General features: G+C 34.2%; 3 protein-coding genes across 3 annotated transcripts in view; 1 reads left to right on the top strand and 2 right to left on the bottom strand.

Annotated features, from left to right (window-relative positions):
* Positions 1-11,145, bottom strand: part of LOC132187837 (phospholipase D alpha 4-like) — a 19,044-nt gene extending 7,899 nt beyond the window's left edge. The window contains exons 1-3 of the mRNA XM_059602273.1: positions 11,102-11,145; positions 10,834-11,001; positions 10,587-10,784 (exon numbers count right to left, since the gene is read on the bottom strand). Coding sequence (XP_059458256.1) covers positions 10,587-10,784; positions 10,834-11,001; positions 11,102-11,145 — 410 coding nt within the window. The remainder of the gene's footprint in view (positions 1-10,586; positions 10,785-10,833; positions 11,002-11,101) is intronic.
* A 3,392-nt stretch (positions 11,146-14,537) lies between these two features.
* LOC132187277 (ABC transporter C family member 8-like) lies at positions 14,538-21,272 on the top strand. Its single transcript, XM_059601541.1, has 12 exons — positions 14,538-14,732; positions 15,124-17,072; positions 17,293-17,613; positions 17,723-17,809; positions 17,902-18,504; positions 18,587-18,751; positions 18,850-19,144; positions 19,239-19,453; positions 19,589-19,894; positions 19,968-20,031; positions 20,129-20,368; positions 20,940-21,272. The coding sequence occupies exons 1-12, from the start codon at positions 14,702-14,704 to the stop codon at positions 21,065-21,067; spliced, it is 4,404 nt and encodes a 1,467-aa protein (XP_059457524.1). The 5' UTR covers positions 14,538-14,701; the 3' UTR covers positions 21,068-21,272.
* A 2,316-nt stretch (positions 21,273-23,588) lies between these two features.
* On the bottom strand, positions 23,589-26,567 carry LOC132186935 (uncharacterized). The gene is made up of 2 exons (XM_059601056.1): positions 26,463-26,567; positions 23,589-26,137 (listed from the first exon to the last, which is right to left on the bottom strand). The coding sequence occupies exon 2, from the start codon at positions 25,579-25,581 to the stop codon at positions 24,466-24,468; it is 1,116 nt and encodes a 371-aa protein (XP_059457039.1). The 5' UTR covers positions 25,582-26,137; positions 26,463-26,567; the 3' UTR covers positions 23,589-24,465.
* Positions 26,568-27,511: the final 944 nt, after the last annotated feature.

Below are 27,511 nucleotides of genomic sequence, written 5' to 3'. Positions count from 1 at the left end.
AAATGAGCAAAAAAAAATGTTTAAAGTGAGCCCAAAACCGGTTCAAAACCAACCCAAAATTGGTAAAAAAAAAAAAAAAGTCCAAAGAAAGGCCCAAAAAAGATGTTAGAAAAAAGCGGTTAACCGCTATCCGGTTAGCGGAGGCGGTTAGTAAAAATTACTAACCGCCTCAGCGGTTGCGGTTAGCGGTTTTAGCCACTAACTGCTAACCGCAATCGTTATTTCACCCCTACTTGTTTTGTTTTCCATTATCACAATTAGGCAATTAGCACCTGCCATCTCTTTCGTTTGCTCACTTCCCCATCATATCCGCCATGAGTCCTGCTTTGCGGTTGCCAAAATTTGGCAGCCTAGTGTCGGACATATATTAAAAAAAAAAAAAAAAAAAAATTGTTATTTTTTTTTTGTTAGTTAAATTTATATAAGTTAATTAGTTTTTGATGCCTCAAAACTATTTTTTTTTATTCAAAACTAAAACCTAGGGGTGAAAGGTTAGCCATTTAGGGATGGTATCACCAAAAAAGGATTCGATCATCCTAAATTTGGAGTTAATGCCTCAAATTTGGTGATAATACCTCAAATTTGGTGCTAATACCTCAAATTTGGATTCCCCTTTAATATCTCTCTTTTTTCAATTTTTTTTTATAAAAAAAATCAAAAGGTCTGATGCTTGGCTGCTTCAATTTGGCAGCCGTCATCCGCCATGACTTTGTCCTATTTTCTTGGATCGAGATTCTTTCATACTTTTTTAAATATAAGATTCTATATTTTAAAATTTGAACCATCGGTTTTATTTAACTGTTTAAATAAATACAGAAGTTTGTATGTTATAAAATTGGAACAGAAGTTTGTATGGACTGGAGAATATTCAGTTCATGGTTAGGATTTATTCTTAGAAATCCTAGAATCACAAATGAAACACATGTCCCACTAACAAAAAATAATAATAAAATATTATTTCATATTAACAAAAAATATAAAAAAAATAAAAATAAGCGCAAAATGCATATTGCCACTATCTTGGCTATGGTGCCTGGGGCCACCCCATGACTAGTGGTCCGCCACCCCTATGGCCAAACCAAAAAAAAAAAAAATCGTTTGGCCCTTGGAGGTGGCTGGACCACCCCCGTTGGGCCTAGGGTGGCTTCGACCACCCCAGAACGGCCAGAGTGGTCTGGCTACCCCTTAATTTTTTATAATTTTTTTAAAATATATATAATAATTTATTATTATTTTTATTAATGGCACAGTTCATTTGAATTGGATAATATCCAGTATAAATGTAATAGTTTGTGTTACCAAGTGGATAGGACATGAATTAGGATCCTCTCCATTTCATTTGAACTGAATAATTAGTTATATTGGAGTGGTATTTTTGTTTTTCTACGTTTTAAAAGACAAAAATATCCATTCAATATAACTAATTATTCAGTTCAAATGAAATGGAGAGGATCATAATTCATGTCATATCCACTTGGTAACACAAACTATTACATTTATTTAAACCGTTAGATAAAATTAATAGCTCAAATTTTAGAATATAAAAATTTAGAAATCCAAATCCTACTTCCTGAATCCAGTTTATATGCTGTTATGAAAATAATAGCATATAAGGTAAGCTAGATCCCTATTTCCTCACCACTTCACAAAAACTTGACGGGCTTATCCCCTCTCTCTCCAAAAAAAAAAAAAAAAAAAAAAAAAAATCGTGCATGTGATGCTTTGTTTGTTGGATTATATATATAGATATTCTTCTTATTATAGATGACAGTTTAAAAATGGTATACATTTTAATTTAAAATATATAAATTAAAATTTAAGGATTATAAAATAAAATAAAAGAGTAAATATTTTATTTTAAAAGACTTTATCTATTGCAGAATAAGTGAAGTACTTCTCAATTGTATATTCTACTTATAAATATAAGTTTAACGTTTTAATGAATTTGTGATTTTTTTTTCCCAAATGATTCCTTAGTGTTTGCCATCAATTAATTTGAGAAAAAAGATTTAAAAATAAATAAAAATATTGAAATAAAGTCTTGGATTTTGATCTAATAAATTTGAGGGTTGATAGGTAATGCGGATCACCTGATTAGTTAACACATGCAGTGTCATGATTGAGAGGTTTGAGATGATTAATTAAATAACCGTATTCGGATTGACTCAAATAGTTGTATATCCAGAATTTGACACGACACAAATCCGATCTACCATAATCAATCATCCTATCAACTGTTTGAGGTGATATGACCTCTCAGTAATTGCTTTGGGGGTGATCAATCACCCTAGGATGGTTGGTCACCTTTCTTTTTTCTTCTTTTTTTTAATTGAGATTCCAATATCATAGAAGAAAAAAAAAAAAACAACTAGTTCTCCAGGAAAAAAACAAACTCAAGACTACAACAAAGAAAAATTCCCTCCCTTGAGGGTCTTTAATCTTCAAAGTCTACTAGTTCTCCATAAACCTCTTCATGGATACAGAAAAGATATGCATCCCTTCATAGATGGTCCTCGGAGGTCGATAATCCATATTTCGCCAGCTTGTGCGCTGCTACATTGCCAAATCTTCTAATGTGTCCCACCTTCCAATCAAGAATGCTATTAAGTAAGAATTTAGTCTCATTTGCCATGGACCCATACATCCCTGCACAACTCATCTTTCTTCAACGCATTGATAATCTCCAAGGAGTCCCCTTCAAACACCACATTCACGAAACCCAGATGAAGACACAGTTTTATCATTTTCCAAGCTGCAATAGATTCTACTGTATAAGGATCGGTAATCTGGAGCCGTGAACCACTCAACGCAACTACCACCCTACTAGTGTAATCTCGTGCTATTACTTCATAACTCATTTTATTTTCCACTCCATCAATAGCAGCATTCTAATTGATTTTAATAACACCATAAGAGGGTCTCTGGCTTGGTCACCTCTTTAAGTGCTAGCCCGCCCTACTTTTCTTTTCATTTTTTTTTTTGACATATTTTCGTAAATTTTAATGACCTAACACATTTCTTATTACTATTCATTATAACCTAACGGTTAAGATATATGGTATTGCAGGGAATCTCATAGTTTTTAAGTAGGATATATAAGGGGTTTTGGATTATGAGAGTGAAATGGGACATTATATTAGAAATAAGGCATAAATGCAAAATTGGTAATTGTGATTGACCTAAATTACAAATCACTCTATGTAGTATAAAAAAATAATTTATAGGTCCATGTGGTTGGCCTAAATTACAAATCACTCAATGTGGTATAAAAAATAATTTATAAGTCCTCAATGTAAGAATTCAATATATAATTAAATGCTAATTGACAATAAAATTAGCAGCGGAATGAATAATTATATAAATACCTCTAGCCATGCTTTGCTCAAGCCAATTGAAGAACAGTTTCACAGAAACTAAATCTGGAAAAACTAAAAATATTGAGAGGTTCTTTTGACCTATGCCTACCAGTGAGTGCCAATTGATGGAATACACATGCCTTATTTATAGGTAGGTCAGGGACCCTCCATTAGAGCTGTTACCTTAATTGTTCCTCCCATCAAGGAATAAAAATTAAATAAATAATCAATACAGCTAATTGATTCCATAAAATAAAATCAATAATAAAATCAAATACTTGTTCCACAAGAATTAAATGAGCAATTTAATTCAGAATAATTGATTGAAATCAAATACTTGTTCCACAAGAATTAAATTAGCAATTTAATTCAGGATATTTGATTTCACACAATAAGCTTTAATTTGAATAAATTACTGAACACCGTAATTATATATATATTTTATAATTACAATAATATATGTGACATAAGGGACATACTTTAAATGAAATTTCTTACATTCTTCCACTTGGCCGTTATGACACATAAATTCCTTATGGTGTTCGATTCTATGATATGGCCAATACTTTATTTATTCTAACCATTCATGGAATCCTCCCACTCACTCAAGGAATACCACACACGAATCATGGCGGTAAAACTTTTATATGATAAGCCGTCTCTTCCATGTATCACGATGTGCAATGCCTCCCTAAATGAGTACCTTATGGATAATGTACTTTATGAATGAACTTCTTATAAGTCATTCGGGTCAAACTTTAATTTTATCCCCACTGATAAGAATAATATATATGCGCACAAAAATCTTTATAATATTACTTTTATGTCTATAGACCAATTAAAGAGAAACTAAGCACAAATGAATTAATGAATCTCATATATTCCACATGACTGTATACTTTCTTTACCGGTAAACATTTAGTCATGGGATCCGCAATTATTAATTCAATACTTATATGCTCAATAGACACTTCTTATCACTTAATGTTCTCTTTGAGATACTTTATGTCGATATACATACTTTTGCTTCTACTCAGTTTATTCTTAGAAAAGATAACTGTAGTAGAATTAACTCAGAAGATCTTTATGGGTCTAACTACAAAATCGACAATCTTGAAACCTTTAACAAAAATGTCTCAACTATAATGCCTGCGTAATTAATTCACAGCATGTAATGGCTTTTGCTTTCATGGTAGATGTAGCAACTGTAGTCTGCTTACTGTATCTTCAATATATTGCCTTTTAACAATAAGAAAATATATGTACTGAAGTCGATTATCTACTATCTACACATTTAGCAAAAATCAAACTTGAATAAACACCACCAAATGGTACGTGTATCTTTAGGTTAAACTGTAGTTCTTGGTTCATTGCATATTCCACAATACTATATTGACCCAATAGTCCAACTACTATTTCAATGTCAGGTCTAATGTAGACCTGTGCATACATATGGAATATTTTTCATCTGCCTTTGTTCCAATACATTTTGGGACAGTATCCCCTTTAATAATAAGTGCTACTGAAAATTCATAGTTCTTCATTCTAAATCTCTCCCAAAACTTTAGTGAAAGGAACTTTATGTAACAAACCTAAATTAGTGCTTGCAAGCAAAATATTATCTATATACAGGACTAAAAGAAATGTAACTTTACTCCCACTGACCTTAATGTATATTCAATGATTAACATGGTCCTCAATAAACCATGTGACATATGGAATATTTTTCATCTGCTTTTGTTCCAATACATTTTGGGACAGTATCCCTTTTAATAATAGGTGCTACTGAAGATTCATAGTTCTTCATTCTGAATCTCTCCCAAAACTTTAGTGAGAGGAACTTTATGTAGCAAACCTAAATTAGTGCTTCCAAGCAAAATATTATCTATATACAGGACTAAAAGAAATGTAACTTTACTCTCACTGATTGATAAGCGCCGAATGTTGCACATTCAAGCCCCTTAATTTGCATATGTTAATTCCTTAGCGTTGTTATTTGTTTGATTTCGTTTTGTTTTTGTGTTTTCAGGTTATAAATCAAGATGCAATTAATTCCATTGATTTTGGGCTTAAAAGCACACTTTGAGAAGACCTATAAGATATGGTTAAACTTAACCAATCATGGTTAAGTTTAAATCAAATAAAGAAAAGGATTAATTCGGAATTTCTCAAATTGGAGTCAAAATCGGATTGGATTCAATTTTGGATTCTGCATACGTCTCGGTATTTTGGCCATAACTTTTAGTTCAAATATCTGATTGAGGTGATTCAAGCGGCACTGGAAAGCTAACTCCAATTTCTACAAATCATTGTGAAATAGAATTTTCCTAATTCGGAGCACCGCATTGCCAAAATCGCCCCACAAGATAGGAACGCAATTCTGGGCGAATCCTATTCCGATTTGGACTTAGGTTTTCTTTATCCTAATTGGACTTGGACTTAAATCTCCGAAATTTCTAGGTTTCCTAGGGCTTCTAGGACTGGCTTGCTCTCTATAAATAGACCCTTAACCTTCAAGAGAAGGTGTGCTTAGTTTTAGATACAAAAATCTTCTTGGAGGCTTGACAAGTTGAAGAGGAGATAATCCATGGCAGGAGGCCATCCTAGCACCCCGATGAGCGGCTAATTCTGTAATAGGGTGTTGATGTAGCCCTATCCAAGCACAATGGTTTGATTGTATTTACTTTCTAGATTTTCAATTTATGCATGTTGATTGTATAACTATGAGGATTGCTACAATTGATTTATGTTCTTAATTATTAAATGCAATTGTTCTTAAATTCAATATCAATATTTGTGAAATTCTTCTCTTGTCTTAGAAAGTATTTTACTTTTATTGAAATCAAATCATTCTTGTTTTCTGTGATTATGAGGATGATGGTTATACAATGGGTTTAATTGACATATGATCAATAGGATTTGATAGGCCATGCCTAGGGAAGACGGATTGTACTACACCCTAGTTTAGTGTAATTTAGGTAGACAGTCCGTGCCAACCGAAGATGGGTTACACTTATTCATTGATTGTATGTATCCTGTTATAGAATTTGATAATTTATACCTAGGGAAGACGGGTCGTACCGCGTCTTAGTGGTTAGGTGGACGATCCGTGCCAACCGAAGATAGATTATGCTTATTCTTTAATAAGGTAGTTTCTTGTTTATTTATAACATGCATAAAATGAATTTATGGGATTAATTATGATTAGCCATTGTTGTGCGGATAGAGGTGAAGTCAATACCCTACACTCTCTCTCTTATTTTTAATCTCTTTTATTTTCATGCACTTTAGTTTTTAAAGAAAATCAAATCAATTCTCCTTTTTAATTAAGTTAATTTTGATCTTTTGAATTTTGATAATAAAACCCCTGCAGTCCTTGAGGTTCGACACCCTCTCTATAGCCGTATCCTACAAAGATTCGTCCTATTGCGAGTGGTTATTTTTATAATTGATATTTTTGGTCACAAAAATACCACATCACTGATCTTAAGGTATATTCAATAATTAACATGGTCCTCAATAAACCATGTGAGGCAATAATCTTGTATTATATACCACTAGTGAGAGGCATATCTTAGTCCATTAATAAATATCCTTAATTTGCAAGCTTTCTGACTGTTGTCAATAAAACCTTTAAGTTGTCTTATGTACACATTCTCCTTAAGATCCTCATTTAGGAAAATTGTTTTTCACATTCTTTTGATATAGCTCTAAACCAAAATGAGCTACTCATACCATGATAATCAATGCATTCCTTTTGAGTAAGATCATTAGCTACAAGTCTAGCTTTATATCGTTCAACATTACCCGGAAGCATCCTTTTAGGTTTTGTAAACCCATTTTCAGCCTATGGCTACAACTCCATTTGGTAAGTCAACAAGATTGCAGACTTGAATTTTAGCCAAGGATTTCATCTCCTCCTTCATGGCATTGAAACACAATCTGGGGTTATCTCCACCCAAAAGGATGTGAAAACAATTTTTGGATCGTCCTTAGGTCCGACATAAAAATCAGATTCCTGGAAGTATACAACATAATCACTAGGGATTATTGGTCGCCTTATTCTAGAGAATCTTCTTAATTCTACTTCATTTACTTTTGACAAAGTCTGAGTAGGTTCATTATGAACTTGTTCCTTATGAGTTGACTGTTTTGAAACCGATTGTGGTTCAAGATAATCAATTTGATTTTCCTTAAGCACAATCAAACACCCTTCATGTGAAGGAGCTTCGGTCAACTCTTGTGTTTCCTCTAATTTAATCCATTGAGGATAAGCACTCTCACTAAGTTCAGCGTCCTTTAGAAATTTTGAATATCTAGACTCAACAATTCTAGGACTAAATGAAGAACAGTAAAGCCTAAACCCCTTGGAGTTTACTGTATAACCTATAAAATTCCGTTAGTTGTCATTGAATTTAATTACCTTATGTGTGGATTATAAATCCTCACTATAGCAAGACAACCCCATATGTGCAAACAATTTGAACTTGGTTCCATTCATTCCTTAATTTAGATGTCTTATGGACAACCCTGAATGGAACCCAGTTAAATGTATACACAACGGTTTTCAAGGCTTCACTCCATTAGGAGAATAGAATATTAGTATTACCTTTCAAGTCCCCTTTTTCATGTACCTACCATAATACTATCTGCCTCTATCAGATCTTACAATCTTGACTTTCTTTTGTTTTGTTTCTCTACTTCTACCTTATAGGTACTGAAAGCATTTAATGCCCCAACCTTATGATTTAGAAGATAGAGATACATAAACCTTATGTGGTTCTTACCGAAAGAGATATGATATATCTAACTATTTAGGCAAGAAGTATGAAAAAAGTCTGCACTTGTACATGATCTCAAAAATCTCAAAAACCCTTTTGTTGGCATATTTAGTGGTATAGTTGGTCTGCTTTTCCTTAATGCAGTCCACATAAATACCAAAGATAGTAAATTTCAAGAGTCGTAAGAAACTCTATCATTCATCAACCTTTTATTCTTTATAGAGATATATTCTAATCTCCAATGCCATAACATAGAGGATTTTCTCATTCATAAGATTCTGCTTTATGTCAACATTTATATGCAGGGATTAATTTTCCAAAAAATTGGGATCTAGATCAATTTTAAATAGACCATTAATTTAAAATTCCACCCAAAAATTTTAATAATGTTCAAACTTGATTTTAACAAACTAAAATAGAAATTAACTTTCTAAAAAAATTGTGGAATATATAAAAACATTATTAAGGTCAAAATAACATAACTGAATTTTTAAAATTAATCTATAGATCCGAACAACCTCCAATTGTAAACAAGTATTATTTAGAAAACCCTGCATTATGTTGACAACGTGGACCGCTAAACCAAATTCATTCCACACAGTATTTAGGAGAGTCAATAAAAGAGATTCATGATACAGTAAATGTATGAGATTACCTTTATTTCAAGTCATTTATGATACTTTATGCAATCATTATTTATATGCCCATAATTTTCCTAAGTGTAAGATAAACAAGTATCTTAATTGCCATAATACTTTGTTCGCACCTTATTCTCATTCACCAACTATTGGACATGATTGCCTATCAAGGTCTTTTCTGTAACATGGATTCTCATGTCTTAATCTCTCATCTTCTTGAACACACATGATCAGAAGTTTCTTTATTGATCAACTATCCTTATGTGTGCCACAAGATATTTGAAAAACAATACCATATTTAGATGAGAGAATAAAATTTACCACAATGACTCAAAAAACTCAACCTTTAGGGACTTTATAATGAGTTGTTATGTCCTTCATTTTCATAATGTGCTCAGGTACATTTTGAAACTGTAAAAAGTTTTACTTTAAAGCTTTTCTATTAGGGTGCAAGCCAAAGCCTTATTGGAACTCACTAAATGTTCTACAATGACCTTTCTTTGGCCCTAAAACATTAAAGAATAAAACCCTAATGCTTTCCTTGATATGAGATGTCATGAATGTTGAAACTTGAGCGATTTAAATCACTACAATTGTTCATGTTTAATAATCTCATGTGGCGTACTTGATTTTGTCCACACGAAACGCCAATTCAGTCTCCAAATATCCCAAGTGAAAAGCACATTTTCATTACAGTCAGGAAAAATTACCACTAGGAATTATTGGAACATAAAATACTAATAATTAAAGCAGTAGGAATACATCCAATAACCAAGAAAAATAATATACTTTAATGCTATGAAATAACCTTATTTAAATTAACCAATGTTCATTTAATAGTAAATTTCAACCTACCTGTGGGCAAAGATGCATCACGCTTGAAATTTACTCTTTATTAATAAGACTAATAAATTTAGCATTAATAAATAAAATTTTCCGTACCTGTGGGCCTAAGAGAAATTTTATTTTTAATGTTAAATTTGCTATCTTATTCTAATTAAGTCATAAAAATAAAAACGTCCCTATAGGGATTGGCAAATTAAATTTATGAATTAATTACAACACGATGTTAATTTTCTTTATGAATTTCATATATAATCTTGATGCAATTATTATTATAAAATCGGGATGTTGTGGCTCTCCCAAAATTATTATGATAATCACGACTTCATTAACATCCAATAACTGTATAGATGCCAAAACTAAAGTTCCCAAGAATAAAAGACAAAATCAGCATGTCAGTGGGTAAACAATATTTTTTCAAAGTACAACTGGACAGTGTCTCAGGTAAGTGAGGGGGTGCACAATGGCACACTTAAGTCCCAAGACTTGTCCTGCCAGAGCTTTCCGATTGCAATTTGAATAGGACCATAACCAACATGTCAGTGGCCTAGTTAATTATTCTCAGGTCCAAGCATCAAGCAATTTATATTTAAACAATTAAAAGAATAAATATATCCTTAAGTTCATGTATTAAAGAAATAATAATTTAATACTGAACAATTTAAATCATAAGATAAATAAAAATGCAACATTTAAACATAATAAATTGCATAGCCTAATGGTTTTGAAAGTAACCTTAAGCCCTTTATACCTTTAAGAACCCAATCCCATGAGCCCAAATCATCTTCCTTCCTTTTTTTTTTTTTTTTTTTTTTTAAAATCCGTCTTTCTTTATCGGGTTGGGCCACTTTATTGGGTTACGGGTCAGCTCACTTAATTACCTAGGGCTTTTTTTTTTTTTTGGACTAGGCCAATGGCCAGCATACTGACCCGGTTTCCTTATGGGTTAAAAGACCCTACCCGAAAACCTTAAGTCCCAACCCAGAAAAATCCCAAGCCCTAGCCACCACCCTTCCTCTTCCCAATATGCCCCCGCCGCAGCCCTTTCCTCATGTGCCGGCATCGGCGCCACTTGGACAATTTTCTTAACACTAGATGGGAACTTGACTCTGGTGGTGTCGTTATCAGGGTTGTGGCTGATAACAATAGTGTAATCCCCAGAGCACCTGGCAAAGACCCGGTTTCCTTATGGGTTAAAAAACCCTACTCGAAAACCTTAAGTCCCAACCGAGAAAAATCCCAAGCCTTAGCCGCCGCCCTTCCTCTTCTCCATATGCCCCCGTCGCCGCCCTTTCCTCATGCCTTGGCACCGGCTCCGCTTGGACAATTTTCTTAACACCAGATGGGAGCTTGACTCTGGTGGTGTTGTTATCAGGGTTGTGGCTGAAAACAATAGTGTAATCCCCAGAGCACCTGGCAAAGACCCCACGGTCCCCAACATGGTGCTCAACGAGAAAGGGGCTTCTCAGTTCTCCCTCTAAGCCCCACAGGATCCCAATCTCCAAAAACCACCTTTAATGCCCCCATGTCAGGTTACAAGCTCGCACCACCGAGCTTGGCAGCCGGTGCTTTGGCAGCAGATGACCGGCAGCACTTTGGTTTTGTTACCCACAACTGCATTGAGCCACGATGGTCCTCATCGGGCCGCCAGCGCTCACCTTATGCGGCCAACGCCGCTGCTGTGGGGAGCCGGCGAGCTTTGGTTCCGGTGGGCGGTGGGCAGCCTTCTCCTCGGTTCCCAAGTTGTTTTGTTACAAGATTCACAGAAACATGAAGGAGGGCAATTTGGTCAAAAAAGAAACAAATCAGCAAGTGGTCATGGTTTTCATTCAATTTCGACAGACACAAAACAAAAAAATGTATATCCGTGGGTTTCAGGCTTTATGCTCCTCACCATATATTTTGTTTCAATAATCAATAAACAAAATAAAAATACTGTTGAAACAAAATTAAAATTTTATAGCAGGCTTATCTCAAAATTCAACTGAGCAAATATGGCCTAAAGGAGGCTCTGATACCACTTGTAAGAATTCAATATATAATTAAATGCTAATTGACAATAAAATTAGCAGCGGAATGAATAATTATATAAATACCTCTAGCCATTCTTTGCTCAAGCCAATTAAAGAACAACTTCATAGAAACTAAATCTGGAAAAACTAAAAATACTGAAAAGTTCTTTTGACCTATACCTACCAGTGAGTGCTAATTAATGGAATACACATACCTTATTTATAGGTAGGTCAGGAACCCTCAATTAGAGCTGCTGCCTTAATTATTCCTCCCATCAAGGAATAAAAATCAAATAAATAATTAATACAGCTAATTGATTCCACAAAATAAAATCAGTAATAAAATCAAATACTTGTTCTACAAGAATTAAATCAGCAATTTAATTCAGAATATTTGATTGAAATCAAATACTTGTTTCACAAGAATTAAATCAGCAATTTAATTCAGAATATTTGATTTCACACAATAAGCTTTAATTGGAATAAATTACTGAACACCGTAATTATATATATATATTTTATAATTACAATAATATATATGACATATAGGACATACTTTAAATGAAATTTCTTACACTTAAGGTATGCCAAAATAACAGTTTACTCATTGAAATCAATTTCCGTTAAGGAACTTAACAAAATTTGTTGCTATGACACGTCATACCCAATAAAAACACAACACTTTTTATTATTAATTTATGACTTACAAAAATGACAATTATGATTTTTCACATCATTTTACGATGCCAGCTAAGATTACATATCAACTCTCACTCCACATCATACTGCTACAGTAAATTAACTTAATCTCTTATTCCTCCTAAATTTTGCCCCATGCATAATCATCCCTCATCTTCATCTTCCTTAGCCACTTCACAAAATGTGACTGTTAAATTCTCACAAAATACTCCTTAATAATGGCAAGAAATATGAAAATGAGGAAGGGTCACGCACAGAGTACAATTTTGGAGATAGAAGAGTATTAGGTTAATTTACTATAACAGTATAACGTGACAAAGTAACGGATTCCATTAAGTTACTTAACATAAATTGATTTTAAGGAGTAAACTGCTATTTTGGCCTACCCTGAGGACCTATAAATTATTTTTTATACCATATTGAGTGATTAGTAATTTAGGTCAGTTACAAAGATCTATAAATTATTTGTTATACTACATGGAGTGATTTGTAATTTAGGTCAACCATAAGAACTAATTTTGCATTTATCCCTAGAAACAATTAGAAAAAAAAAACAAAAAAAACAAGAGATGCGATATTACATTGGAAATGATTTAAATTTTCATTTAAGAAATAAGGACCTTGTTATGTGGATGATTTTTGCAAACAAAAACACATAAAAGGGATAAAATTTAGGTTATGATGGAACCTACACCTTTTAAATTTTGAAGAAACCTAAAAGTCCTTTTTCAAGTACAATGTTTGGGATTAATTTTGCTTAATTTATTAATGAGCTTGATGTCTTTAAATAGACAATTACAATGCATAATGAAAATATATAAAAGACTATTGCGGTTTCAATAAGTGTGATTTTAAAAATTGCGTTTTTGAAATTACTACTTCTTAATATCGCAATGGTGTTTGGTAAAACATGTTAAAAAATATATATATTTTTGTCAAATATATATTTTTTTCTATTTTAAATTAAGTGTTTTTTAAATTGTAATACTAAACGCCTTAAGTTTTGCGATATCTTTTAAAAACGAAGATTATTCTTGCGAAATCGCAATTTCAAACGCACCTAAGTAGAATAAACTACTCTAATGATAATACTTATCTCTAATATCTAAATTTTAATCCATAAACCCTAAAAACCCTAAATACCTCTATCATTAGATTTAGACCCCTAACAGACCTGATCTCATGCTTGGAACTTAATTAAGTATTCAATGAGTCTGAAAGCTTTATTAACCACTCTCCCCCACCCCCCCCTAAAAAAAAAAAAAAAACACACACACACTCGATGTCATGGCATTTCAACATCTGCTTTGTTTAACTAAAAAAAAAAAAAAAAAATGCTTTGTTTTTTCGTGAATGACACTTCGTCTCCGTTAAAAAATAGTAATGATATAAAGATGATTATAATCATCTTAGAGTCATCTCAAATGTAATATGACATTTAAAATCATCAACAGATCAAAATTCAACAATAATCATCTCAAATTCAATGGTAATTTTAAATGTCACTAAGAACTCTAGTCCTCCTTGTATCATTATTCTTAAAAAAAAAAAAAAAATACGTGTCGTTTTGTATTTACAAATATTTTGAATTCAATTAATGTCTCTCTCTTTTTAATTATTGTTTTTATATAATTAATGTCTATCTCGATCATATTCTCTGTCAGTCTGTCGGGTGTATGTTGTCGTTGGTATCTATATATGTCACATTTTTGCATTTATCATGCTCATATAATTTGGCCAAGTATTTACTTGTCGTATTTTGAGTAGGAAAACTATATAAAAGCGGAAGCCGCCTACAACGCGTGACCGAATACTATTCATTCAATTTTCCAAAAAAAATAAAATAAATAATAATACTATTCATTGATGATTGAGGAGTATAAGACATGAAAGATGAGACAACACCGATTTCCATATATCACATGTTCGTGTTTTCCATCAAAATCAATCAACGCCAATACTTGTAAAAAGAAATTATAAATTGTATGATTCGAGGAAAAATTCCATCTTTCCGTCTGCATGGTCACTTTGTTCGAATGCTAATAAAAATTGACTGGTTTGGTATAAAAATGATTTGTTTTTTGAATTTTTTGTAAGTGAAAAGTAATATATATATATATATATATATATATATATATATATAAATTTTTGAAGCTATTATGATCACCACAAACTTAAATTATCTGAGCTGTACCATTATTTCTTCTTTCTTATTCAACAACAAAATTCTGAGGACTCTGATTTATTCCGACGACAGACACTCTCGGAAGAAGCTAACTGGGGTTCTTTTTCCGGTGAACTGTCTTTGATATTGATACCTGAGCTCCTACATATTGGACTGGTGCAGCCGAGTTAACCATTGTTGATTCATAATGGCTCCCTTGGTCTTGGGGACCTCACTTGGTACGTGAAATCTCTTTCTTTCTTTCTTTATGTTGTGTGTGTGCCTTTTTTAAAAATTACCATTAATCTAGCATGATCTGTAGTGAAATGGGTTTTAAGATTTTCTTCTTTCTAAGGTTTAATCATTTTTTTTTTGGTAATCATGAACGATGTTTCATGTTTAATGTTTTGGTGTTACAATGTAGCGTGGACAGTACTGGTTGTTTCACAATCAATGATCTTTTTGTTTTATTTGCAGTGGTTTCTTGTCCTGCTTTCTTGCAATAATATGCAGTTGATTTGTTCTTTTGTCCTTTTTGTTGAGAAAATCTATTGTACTATACTAGACAATTCAGGAGCCTTTATCATGACTATTATATTTCTTACAGTTTCTCTTTCGATGCATATGCAGGGGGGTTCTCATGGGTTTGTAAAGGAGAGATTGATTTGAGTTCTTACTGCATTCAAAGAACAATCATAGATGGTGTAAATCTGTTCTTCCTCTGTGCTTTCTACCTATTTTTGCTCATAGGTTTTATAGGAGAGTATTATACTCGAAGAAGCACTAGAAGAGATTGGGTCTCCATAGTAGTTTCAATCTGTTGTGCTCTTCTTAGCATTGCTTATATTAGCTTCGGTTTATGGAATCTAATCGCCAAAAATGATGATTTCAATCATATGAGCTGGTTGGTCTACCTTGTTAGGGGACTGGTTTGGATCTCTTTCACAGTCTCATTGCTTGTTCAATGGTCTAAATGGATCAAAGCTCTGAACTTTGTTTGGTGGGTGTTGTCCTTTACATTGGTTTCAGCTCTGAATATCCAAGTTCTACTACGAACGCATAGCATTGAAATTTTGGACGTGGTGCCTTGGCCTATCAACTTTTTACTTTTCATTTGTGCTTTTAGGAATCTCAGTCACTTCGCTTCTCAAGATAATCTAGATGACAATCTATCTGAACCTCTATTAGCCAAAACGACTGGAAAAGACCAAAGAGGATTAGGCCAAGCCAGTTTTCCTAGCAAATTGTCATTTTCTTGGATTAATCCTTTACTTATCTTGGGATACTCAAAGCCATTAGCTCTTGAAGATATCCCCTCTCTAGTTTCCGAAGATGAAGCCAACTTTGCCTACCAAAAATTTTCTCATGCATGGGATTCTCTTTCAAGGGAGATGGGCTTGAACAAGAGACGAAACTTGGTTATTTGGGCTATTGCAAAAGTCTACTTCAAGGAGAATATATTCATAGCCATTTGTGCATTTCTTAGAACAATTGCTGTAGTTGTTGCTCCTCTATTACTCTACGCTTTCGTAAATTATTCGAATGGCAATGAGAAAAATCTGGATGAAGGTCTCTCTATTGTGGGGTGTCTGATTGTTGTCAAGGTGGTCGAGTCTTTGTCTCAGCGGCACTGGTTCTTCGATTCAAGGAGGTCAGGAATGAGGATGAGATCAGCCTTAATGGTGGCAGTCTACCAAAAACAGTTAAAGCTTTCAAGTTTGGGAAGGAGAAGGCACTCAACTGGGGAGATAGTGAATTATATTGCAGTTGATGCCTATCGAATGGGTGAATTTCCATGGTGGTTCCATTCGACATGGAGCTTCACATTGCAGCTTTTCCTAGCCATTGGTGTTCTTTTCGGGGTTGTAGGTTTTGGTGCTCTTCCTGGTTTAGTTCCTCTTCTCATTTGTGGAGTCCTTAATGTGCCTTTTGCACAAATGCTGCAGAAGTGTCAGTCTCAGTTGATGATTGCCCAAGATGTGCGGCTGAGATCCACTTCTGAGGTCCTAAACAATATGAAGATCATAAAGTTGCAATCATGGGAAGAGAAATTCAAGAGTTTGATCGAATCCCTCCGCGACAACGAATTCAAATGGTTGGCTGAATCACAGTATAAAAAGACTTTTGGCACCCTATTGTATTGGATGTCTCCAACCATTGTCTCTTCAGTAGTCTTCATGGGATGTGCCATTTTTCACAGTGCCCCACTAAATGCTAGCACTATCTTCACAGTTCTTGCAACATTGAGGAGCATGGGGGAGCCTGTCAGAATGATACCCGAGGCTCTTTCTTCTTTGATCCAAGTGAAAGTATCCTTGGATCGTCTCAATGCTTTTCTGCTTGATGATGAGCTAAAAAATGATGAAATGAGGAGAATTCCCTTTCAGAAGTCGGATAAGAGTGTAAATATACAAGCAGGCAACTTCAGTTGGGATCCGGAAACAATAATTCCAACTCTAAAAGAAGTGAACTTAGAAATAAGATGGGGGCAGAAAGTTGCTATTTGTGGGCCAGTTGGGGCTGGGAAATCCTCATTACTTTATGCTGTACTAGGGGAGATACCCAAAATTTCAGGAACGGTGAGTGAAAAATCAAGAAAAATGTTATGGTACCAAATCTTTTACCAAAAATGGGTACCAAACTGATGTGGAGCTGATTCATTGGTAGCTCCACATCAATTTGGTACTCATCATGTCTTGGTGAAAGATTTGGTACCCTTCTCAAAAATCAAACCATAGTTTATTATTTTTTGCTCCTGAATTTGTGTCACTAATTTTGGTCCTTGATGGTCACAAACAGGTTAATGTATTTGGATCCATCGCCTATGTTTCTCAAACTGCTTGGATCCAAAGTGGGACAATTCGTGATAACATACTATATGGAAAGCCTATGGACAAGACCAGATATGAGAAGGCCATAAGAGTGTGTGCTTTAGACAAGGACATCAATACTTTCAACAATGGTGATCTCACAGAAATAGGCCAAAGAGGGCTTAACATGAGTGGAGGACAGAAACAGAGGATTCAACTAGCTCGAGCTGTATATAGTGATGCTGATATCTATCTCCTCGATGACCCATTTAGTGCAGTAGATGCGCATACAGCTGCATTTTTATTTAATGTGAGAGAAACAAGCTTTTAAGTTTCTTCACACGCATGAATCTAGGATTTGGTAACAATTCTCATCTTCAATACATTATATTTAATAAAATCAAAATATATAATTGCAGGATTGCGTCATGGCTGCCCTTGGAAAGAAAACTATCATTTTAGTGACTCATCAAGTGGAGTTTCTCTCAGAAGTTGATAAAATTCTGGTATAAGTATTTACCAAACATGTTGTTATGATAAATTAGCTTACTTCAAAGTTTTTCCTGTAAATAATGAGTCTTCTTTCTTAACTTTCCAGGTTATGAGGGATGGAAAAATTACTCAGTCAGGAAGCTATGAGGAGCTCTTGACAGCTGGGACAGCATTTGAACAACTTGTGAATGCCCATAGAGATGCAATGACAGTATTGAATCCTTCAGGGGATACAAGTCAAAGAGAATTTGGAAAGTTAGATACGGTTCAGCCAGAGGGGTCTAAGGAAAACAGCGAGGGGGGGATTGCTGCAAAGGGTCCACCAGGAGCACAATTAACAGAAGAAGAAGAAAGGGAGATTGGTGATGTTGGATGGAAGCCATTCTGGGATTACATCTTTGTCTCAAAGGGATTGCTTATGCTTTGTTTAGGCATTATAACTCAGGCTGGTTTTGTTGCTCTTCAGGCTGCTGCAACTTATTGGCTAGCTCTAGCCATTGAAATTCCTAAAATCACTAGTGCCGTTTTGATTGGAGTTTACACTGCAATTTCAACACTTAGTGCTGTCTTTGTATATGCAAGGTCTTTCTTTGCAGCCCAACTTGGATTAAAAGCCTCTAGTGCTTTCTTCTCTGCTTTCACCAATGCTATCTTCAAAGCTCCCATGCTTTTCTTTGACTCAACCCCTGTTGGGCGGATTTTGACTCGAGTAAGATTACTCTCGGAAGTACATTTTATCATTAGAGATGCTACTCATTTTTCACATTCATGTTATTAATTCTCTCTTGCAGGCTTCATCAGACTTGAGTATTTTGGATTTCGACATACCTTTCTCCATTATCTTTGTAGTGGCTGCCTGTGTTGAACTTCTGGCTACAGTAGGAATTATGGCTTCCGTCACATGGCAAGTTCTCATTGTAGCCATTTTTGCTTTCATAGCTACAAGATACGTTCAGGTAGTTCCCCAAGTATTCATATTCTTGATTTCTTAAATCTCTTTCTCTTTCTCTTCAGTAATGGAATTACAAAGTTGCCATTTTGATTTTGCTAAAAGGGGTATTATCAAGCCTCTGCAAGGGAACTAATAAGGATCAATGGAACTACAAAAGCACCAGTTATGAATTATGCATCGGAGACATCACTTGGAGTGGTCACAATAAGAGCTTTTAACATGGTGGACAGGTTTTTCCAGAACTATCTAAGGTTAATTGACACAGATGCAGGACTTTTCTTCTATTCAAATGCAGCCATGGAGTGGTTAATTTTAAGAATAGAAGTACTTCAGAATTTGACCCTCTTCACTGCAGCATTTCTTCTTGTTTTACTTCCCAAGGGTTCTATAGCTCCAGGTAACATCATTAGAACTGCCCTTTTTTCGCAGCAAGGAATTTTCGGACTTCTAAGATTTTAATCATAATTCCTTTATTCTTGGATGGTCTACAGGGCTTGTGGGGCTTTCTCTTTCTTATGCACTGTCAATAACAGGCAGCCAAATTTTTATGACACGATGGTATTGCTACTTGTCAAACTACATTGTCTCAGTTGAACGAATCAAACAATTCATGCACATACCACCGGAGCCTCCAGCAATTGTGCAGGGCAACAGGCCACCATCTTCATGGCCTTCAAAGGGTAGGATAGAGTTGCAGGCTTTGAAGGTAAAGGAAGTTAATTGAATTCATATCCGTGTTTAACTTTATCTATTCAATTTTCTTACTGTCCTTTATACTGCTATTCCTAATCATTAACTTATGAATTTGACTACAATTATTCTTTCGGTTGGTTGGTTTCAGATAAAATATCGTCCAAATGCTCCACTAGTTCTCAAGGGAATCACTTGCACATTCAAAGAAGGGACTAAAGTAGGAGTTGTGGGAAGAACAGGAAGCGGGAAAACTACACTAATAAGTGCTTTGTTTCGTTTAGTAGAGCCTGCAAGTGGGAAAATTATTGTAGATGGGCTAGACATATGTTCCATTGGCTTGAAGGATTTAAGGATGAAACTCAGCATCATCCCTCAAGAGCCAACTCTTTTCAGGGGTAGTGTCCGGACAAACTTGGATCCTCTAGGTCTTTTCCCTGACAATGAAATATGGAAGGTGAACTTAATGATTCTCAGCTTGAAGAAATTCTTGTGGATCATTTTTGTCATGCTAACACTTTCATCTATAGGCCCTTGAGAAGTGTCAGCTTAAGGCAACAATCAGCAGCCTACCTAATCTGCTAGACTCTTCTGGTTAGTATATGATTCTCTATAAGAATTAAACTTGTCCATTTCTGTAATATGTGTTAAAGAAGTTTGGATAACATTGTTCATTGACTATTTTCAACAGTGAGTGATGAAGGTGAAAATTGGAGTGCGGGGCAGCGGCAACTCTTTTGCCTTGGCAGAGTCCTTCTCAAAAGGAGTAAAATTCTAGTGCTTGATGAAGCTACTGCTTCCATAGATTCTGCAACAGATGCCATTCTACAAAGAATTATCAGGCAGGAATTCTCAGAATGCACTGTGATAACAGTAGCCCATAGAGTTCCCACTGTTATTGATAGTGACATGGTCATGGTCCTCTCTTATGGTATGCTTTTCCTTTCCCTCTCTGATCTCTATAGAATTATACTTCAATCTCTTTTCTTTTGGCTATATATATATATATATATATATAGATATAGGAGAAAATACACTTTATCCCCTTGAACTATTTACCCATTTGCACTTTAACTCCAATGTTTAAAAAGTGACACTTTACCCCCCTAAAGTATTTTGAATTGATATTTTACTTCCTGAGTTGACACTTTACCCCCCCCCCCAAAACTTAGTTACTTCGGCGGTAAAGTGTCAACTCAAAATACTTTAAGGGATAAAGTGCATTTCATGGGGTCAAGTGTCAATGTTAGATACTTTAAGGGGTATAAGTCACTTTTTAAATATTGTGGTTGAAAGTGCAAAAGGGGGATAGTTTAGGGGAGTAAAGTGTATTTTCTCCATATATATATATAAAGAAACAGAAAAAGGGAAAAAAATAACTCAAGATTTAACGTGGTTTGGTTTAACAAGTCTACCTCAACAGACAAACCAGAAAGAAACTCACTGTCAAAAGAAGATGAAAGAGTGTGTGTGTTCTAATCTGGGTTAGTTTGGTTTTGTAGGGGAGCTATTAGAATATGAGGAGCCTTCAAAGCTTATGGAGACCAACTCCTCCTTCTCTAAGCTTGTAGCTGAATACTGGTCAAGCTGCAGGAGTAACTCCTACCGGGATTTCAGCAAACATCAATGATTAATTGATACACACCTTTTCAAGGATAAATAAAGCATGCACTTTGTCATGAAAATCAATGATACGAGTACCTGAAAATGGCCCTATTAGGTAACAAATATCATCCTAATAAAATAGGAGTATCTGTCTTAAAAGCATTTGACTATTTAATTACCATGCAGAATCAGACTATTTGCATTTTCTAATTGATTTGGTTAGTATCGTTTACAAATGTGGGTGGATGAAATGTGTTTCTCCTTCGTTAATTTACTCTTCTAAGTAATTTTTTTTTTTTTTTTTTTGGAAAAAAACATTTTACTCTTAGGAAATTATACCGTTTCTTTGATTTTGCCTCTAATGTCAATGTTGAAGTATATTGTCATTTTTTGAACATTGAAAGCAAAAATAAAAAGGTTGTGAAACTTTGGAGGGATAAAATGTATTTCTTCATAGTTTTTTGGTCCATTAAAGGCCTATTGAGCCTACAAACTGTAAATATAATAGTTACTTTAGCACCACTAATCTATATTGCTTTTTTTTTTTTTTTTTTTTTTTTTGGGTTTAAAAGAAAAAAATATCATGGACATAAATTTTGGGATGATAGTAGCAAAATTTATAGGGGTGCAAAGGCGGTTACGGTTAGCGGTTAGCGGCAATAACCGCTAACCGTAACCGCCTTAGCGGTTAGTAGATTTCACTAACCACAACCGCTAGGTTAACCGCCGGTTAGCGGTTAGCGAAATAGAAAACCGCCCACCAACCGCTTTTTTAAAATTTGGCTTTTTTTTTTTTTTTTTGGCTTTTTGAGCTTTCTTTAGGGCTTTTTGGGCTTTTTTTTATCCTCATTTTTTTTTCTTGTATTTTTAATATCTTCTAAATCCTAAATTCCTAAAGTATCTAATAATGCTTTAATTAAATTGTAGACTTGTAGTTATAAGTAATATATTGTTTAATTCAATTGAATAAATTGTGATTATCATTGTACATGAATCATATGATTAACTTATAGACTTATGACTTATGAGTTATGTTATACTATATATGTATTATTTATTATTATATAATCATATGATTTAATGATCAAGTCATCATGTGATATAATCATATCAATTATAGTGATAATATATAAATTACTAAAATTATAATGATAATACATTAATACTTAAATTGTGTTTATAAGTAACATTATTGGTCATTGTTTAATCCAATGTCAATTACTTAATTTGATATTATACGAATCATATCATCATTGTACATTAATAATATGATTCATTTGAAGTCTTGAATAAAGTATTTGAATTGTCATTGAATCATATGATTAAGTATTGATATTATACATTTATATTATTCATATGCATATGTAGACTTATATAGACTTATAACATATATAGATTTATAAGTTTATAACATACATTGGAAATAAGTCTCCAGATATTTAATTGTTGTATTAGTATGAATTGGTATACTTATGAGTTATGTCATATTATATATGTATAATTTGTTATTATATAATCAAATGATTTAATGATCAATCTCATGTGATATAATCATATAAATTATAGTGATAATATATTAATACTCAAATTGTGATTTAATTATTTTTTAAAAAAAATTGTGATTTAATGATCAAGTATGATATAATCATATAAATTATAGTGATAATATATTAATACTCAGATTGTGATTTAATTATTTTTTAAAAAAATTGTGATTTAATGATCAAGTGATTATGTTATATGTATAAATATTTTTATAATTATAATTATAAAAATATATTATATAAAAAGGCGGTTAGCGGTTAGTGGTTACGGTTAGTAAACCCAATAACCGCTAACCGTTAACCGCTAGGCAGTTATAGCGATTAGCGGTTAATGCGGTTAGGTGGTTAGATGAGTTTGATGCCTTGGACTCATTTTATTTTTGGGAAACTTACGTATTTGGCTCTTTTGTAATCATAATCTTAAAGTTAAAAAATTTGTGATGTTATTTACCAATTTTTTTGTTAAAATACCCCAAATGCCCCCTTTGTGAGATTTTTTTTGAAATTTTTTTTATTATTTTTTTTTTCGTGCACCCAAAAAAAAAAAAAAATGATGAAATTTAAAATGGGCTAAAATATGAGATCCAACATTACAAACTTTTAAACTTCGAGATTATGATTATAAAAATGCCGATACTTGCCGGGGGAGGGACGGGAGTAAGTGAAGTTTTCATTTTTTTTTTCTTTCTTTTTATTTATCAAGCGCTGCAATAATGGGGTGTACAATTCATCCATATTAAAGAAAAGGGATCTAAAAAGAAAAAAAATGGGATAAAGTCACTAGGAATTCATTTTCGAGTGGCTGAACTAAAATGTAATAACTTTCTTTTTTTTTTGTTAATATATGATGAGCAAAATTCAAAATAGAACAAAAGAAAGAACTAAGCACAGGAAAAAGAAGTAGAGTGGAAACAGGGTTTTGTATTCGTTCAAACACTCAAACTCAAGTACAAGAAAAAGATGAACGGAAAGGCAGCCAATGCGTAAAGTCAAATGATCTTTAGAAATAACCAGCAGTGGTGGATGTTCAATGGTATTAAGGAAATTTCTAAAGTAGTTGATCATGTATTATGGTGAGAGTTCGACTCCCCAAATGGAAATCCTTAATCCTATTAATATTAATCGCCTTGAATTCTAAGGATGCCATGATGAAACTAGGTCAGATTATGGCTCAATTAGATTTGAAAGAGCGCATGTAATTTTCACCGTCTAGGTCTAGGCCCCTCATGCATGGCTTTCAGCAAGTAGGTAAGTATAATAGCTATAATTGATCTTCCTCGCAGGCCTTTTTAAATAGAAAAGAAAAAAGACCTTTAGAAATGAAGAGAGAACAAAAATAAAAATAAATTCGTAGAGAAAGACATTGACATGATTTAAAAAAAAGGGCGCAAATCTAAGATAAATCCGGGAAAGTGCACCTTTCTAAATCTTTCTTTGAGCATTTTTTATTTGAGTTTGAAATGGGTCTCTCCGAGAGTTTTCCGATCAATTTTGCAACGTCTGGCAGTGGCACTTCAACATTTGTTCTAACATTTGGTGAAAGTGGATAGAGGGGGTGAAGAACTTTTTTGGGTATTTTCTTGCATTCTTTCGTCTTACATTGAAAAACAAAATCATATCTTTAACACATCACACATGCTCACGAGTTCTACCAGTTTGCTTGTGATTAAGGAATGAAAAGGGGGCCAAGGGGGAAAGTTAAAGTTGGCAACAGATGGGTAGATGTGAAGATACAATCATAGTTGACATTTGAGGTCTGGTTAGGGTGGCTTAGAGGTTTAATTGTTCAACTAGCAAAAGCAAAATCATTTATCAACATGCTAGAGCTTGGCTAAACTTTTGCTAGAAAAGAAATATAAGAAGAGTATACTGAAACTTATCATTTTCTTTTTTGGCGTGAAGAAATGAATTCAGAAAGAGAGAAATGGTATTTTGCTGCTCCTTGGCCTTTTGTGTTGGGAAAAAGTAGTACGTTTCCGCTGCCACCTCCAATCTTATTGGCAACTCCATCCTTACCCTCCATAGTTTGCTCACTAGAAAAACTTTTGTAGAAGTGCAAAACCTTTGGGTGAGCCTTAATCTTGGAGGGAGTGAAACCTGACAAGTGAAGACCTTCCAATCTTGTCACTCGGGAAAGTGCTACATAGACCATTCCACAGCCAAAAGCTTTAGACAGATCAGTGGAAACTTTCTCAAGAGTCATGCCCTGGCACTTGTGAATACTTAGAGCCCATGCCAATAACAAGGGCAACTGTTTTCTCTCGGCAACAACTGTATCTCCCACCATGACAACCCAAGTTTCTGGTTCAATAACCATTGTCCTCCCTGAATCAAATTTGACTAATGGAAGAAGATTTTGAGAACATATGTCTCCCACGTCAGCTTCCTTATCCTTAAACGTACAAAATCCAATGACGGTACCGGTAGCGCCGTTCACCAGTCTGTGCCAAGTATTCAAGTTCTTGATCAACATCACCCTTGCGCCTTTACAAAGGAAAAGTTCATCAGCTGATATCCCCTGCTTGAGCTGACTCTTCCAAGGGTTTTCACCATTATCAAAAGCTGAATACTTAATAACCTTCTCAGTCTTAGACAAGCTCTCCATCTTCATTTCATTCACTCTATTCACATCTTCTCTCAGCGGGTAGAGTTGTATTGCAGACGGATCAGACGGATCATCCGAGGATGATTGCTCAAGAAGTTTTAATTCTTGAGGATCACACTCCCCTCTCCTTATACCCTGAAGCAACTTGACTAGTCGAGGATCTGATTGCCTAAAAATCGTGGTAAGCTCAAATTGCATATCAAAACTCGCATTCCAACAATCAGCTTCAAATGCAAACTCTTTCCCTGATGAATTCTGAGGATCAAGAATTGGCGGTAGCTGTAAGAAATCTCCACACACAACAAGCTGAATTCCACCCCACATCTCATCTTTAACCCGTATCTTTTTTGCAATCCATTCAAGACTCTCAAACAACTCTGCATCAACCATGCTAATCTCATCAATAACCAATGCATCAACTTTGTTCCACCTTGTGTAGGCCTTGCTATCATTGAGAACCCTATCAAGCAAAGCTTGGCGATCCGCCACGGGGTACCCAATCCCCGCAAACGAGTGCAGTGTTTGTCCCCCAATAGCACATGCCGCAACGCCCGTAGATGCTGTGGCAAAGACCCGAGATGGGGGGTGACATTTTTTTCAATACTTTGATGATATGCTTGACCAACAATGTTTTTCCAGTCCCACCCGAGCCCGTGATGAACACAGAATTTCCCTTTGAAATGGCAGATATAATCTGTATTTGTTCGTCAGTCCACTTGATTCTGGTTCTAGGCTTTCTGGGTTCCCTCTTTTTGGTCTTTTTCTTACTCTGATACCAATTTTGAGCCCATTTTGTGTTTGTCCCAATACTTTTAGTGCTAAAGTTTCTGTACGCAGCCATTAAAGCAGTGATAAACCTCATAGCCAAAGTTTTCCTTTGTTTTTTTCAATTCCCTACCCGGGTCTTCAAGATTTTTTGTCAATGAATGAAAATTTCATAACAAAGCTGTTAAAAACAGTTACAAACAATCACCCAACAACCCAAACCTTTACAGAGAAGTAAAAAAAAAAAATCCCCTGTTTACCAACAAAGCTATACAAACAGCACAAAGAACAACTATACAAGTATTCTATCAGGCATTCCCCAGCCCAGCTATTACACCTGGGTCCTCAAGATTCGATAAATCAATCTTCTTTTTCAAGATTAGTGAGGGAAATGCAGCATGTAGCATCAAGCTGGAGTTACATAACTTGGTATTGAAATGGGATTATTTCTTATTGCGGAAAAATAAATCTAAAGAAAGAAGAGGGTAGAGGAGGAGGCGTCTTACCGAGTTGGGGGTGGCAGAAGTAACAATCTCCACCAGAGAAGCATATCTTTCGTTGATCCTGAAGGGAGGGCGAAAGGAGTCGCAATAAACCTAAATGGGTTCTTTCTGTAAATGGAGAAACTATTAATTGGGCTTGAGCCTAGCCGTCCAATGGAAAAAGAATGGGCTTAGATAGGGGTCAATCTTATATATATATATATATTTAGATTGGGCTTAGATAGACGGTCGATCTTTTGGATATATATTAACTAAAGGGGGGGAAACAGAAGTAAAAAATTCTAAATAGTAATCTCCACTTCATATAATCTATTAGTCTACTCTTGAGAAGATCTAATAAAAGAAACCTCGTTTTACAAATTATGAAATGAAATGTTCAACTTTTTTGGTAGGTTTCAAAACATTAGTTTTGTCAACATCATATATATATATTACACATTTGCACAAGGGGAGAGAAAGAGAAGTGGAAGATTCTAACTAAAAACCTTTGCTTAATGAGATGTAATCATTAACCGATTGATTTACTATTGAGAAAATCTAATAAAAAGAACCTATTTTGCGAAGTACAAAGTGAAATGTTCAACTATTTTGGTACATTTCAAAACACCGGTTTTGTCATTTATATATCTTCATTAAAACGCGCACACACCAAGTCATATATATATATATATATATATATATATATATATATATATATATATATACTATTCAAATAAAAGTATCAACAAAACTTCTCTTTTTTTTTTTTTTTAAAAAAAAAAACTTTTTCATACAAAACATTCTTATTCTTATTATTATTATTTTTTCACATCAATCAAATCTACTATAATTTTAGTGTACTCTTTTTACAAGTCTTTTGCCAAACACACTCATAGGACTTGGCCCCAACCAAATTTTCAGAACATGTGCATGGAGCGCCCTCTCTATACCTTGTAGAGAGAGAGAATGGTAGACAAGATATATATTGTGATTCTCATAGATAAAAGTAGAAGAGAAATTGAGTGAACACTCATGGAGCAAAGAAGAATTAAGTTGAAAACTTAGTTACACTT

Source organism: Corylus avellana, chromosome ca7 (assembly GCF_901000735.1).
Source record: "Corylus avellana chromosome ca7, CavTom2PMs-1.0".
NCBI classification, from domain to species: Eukaryota; Viridiplantae; Streptophyta; class Magnoliopsida; order Fagales; family Betulaceae; genus Corylus; species Corylus avellana.
This window is presented reverse-complemented; position numbering and strand designations above follow the sequence as displayed.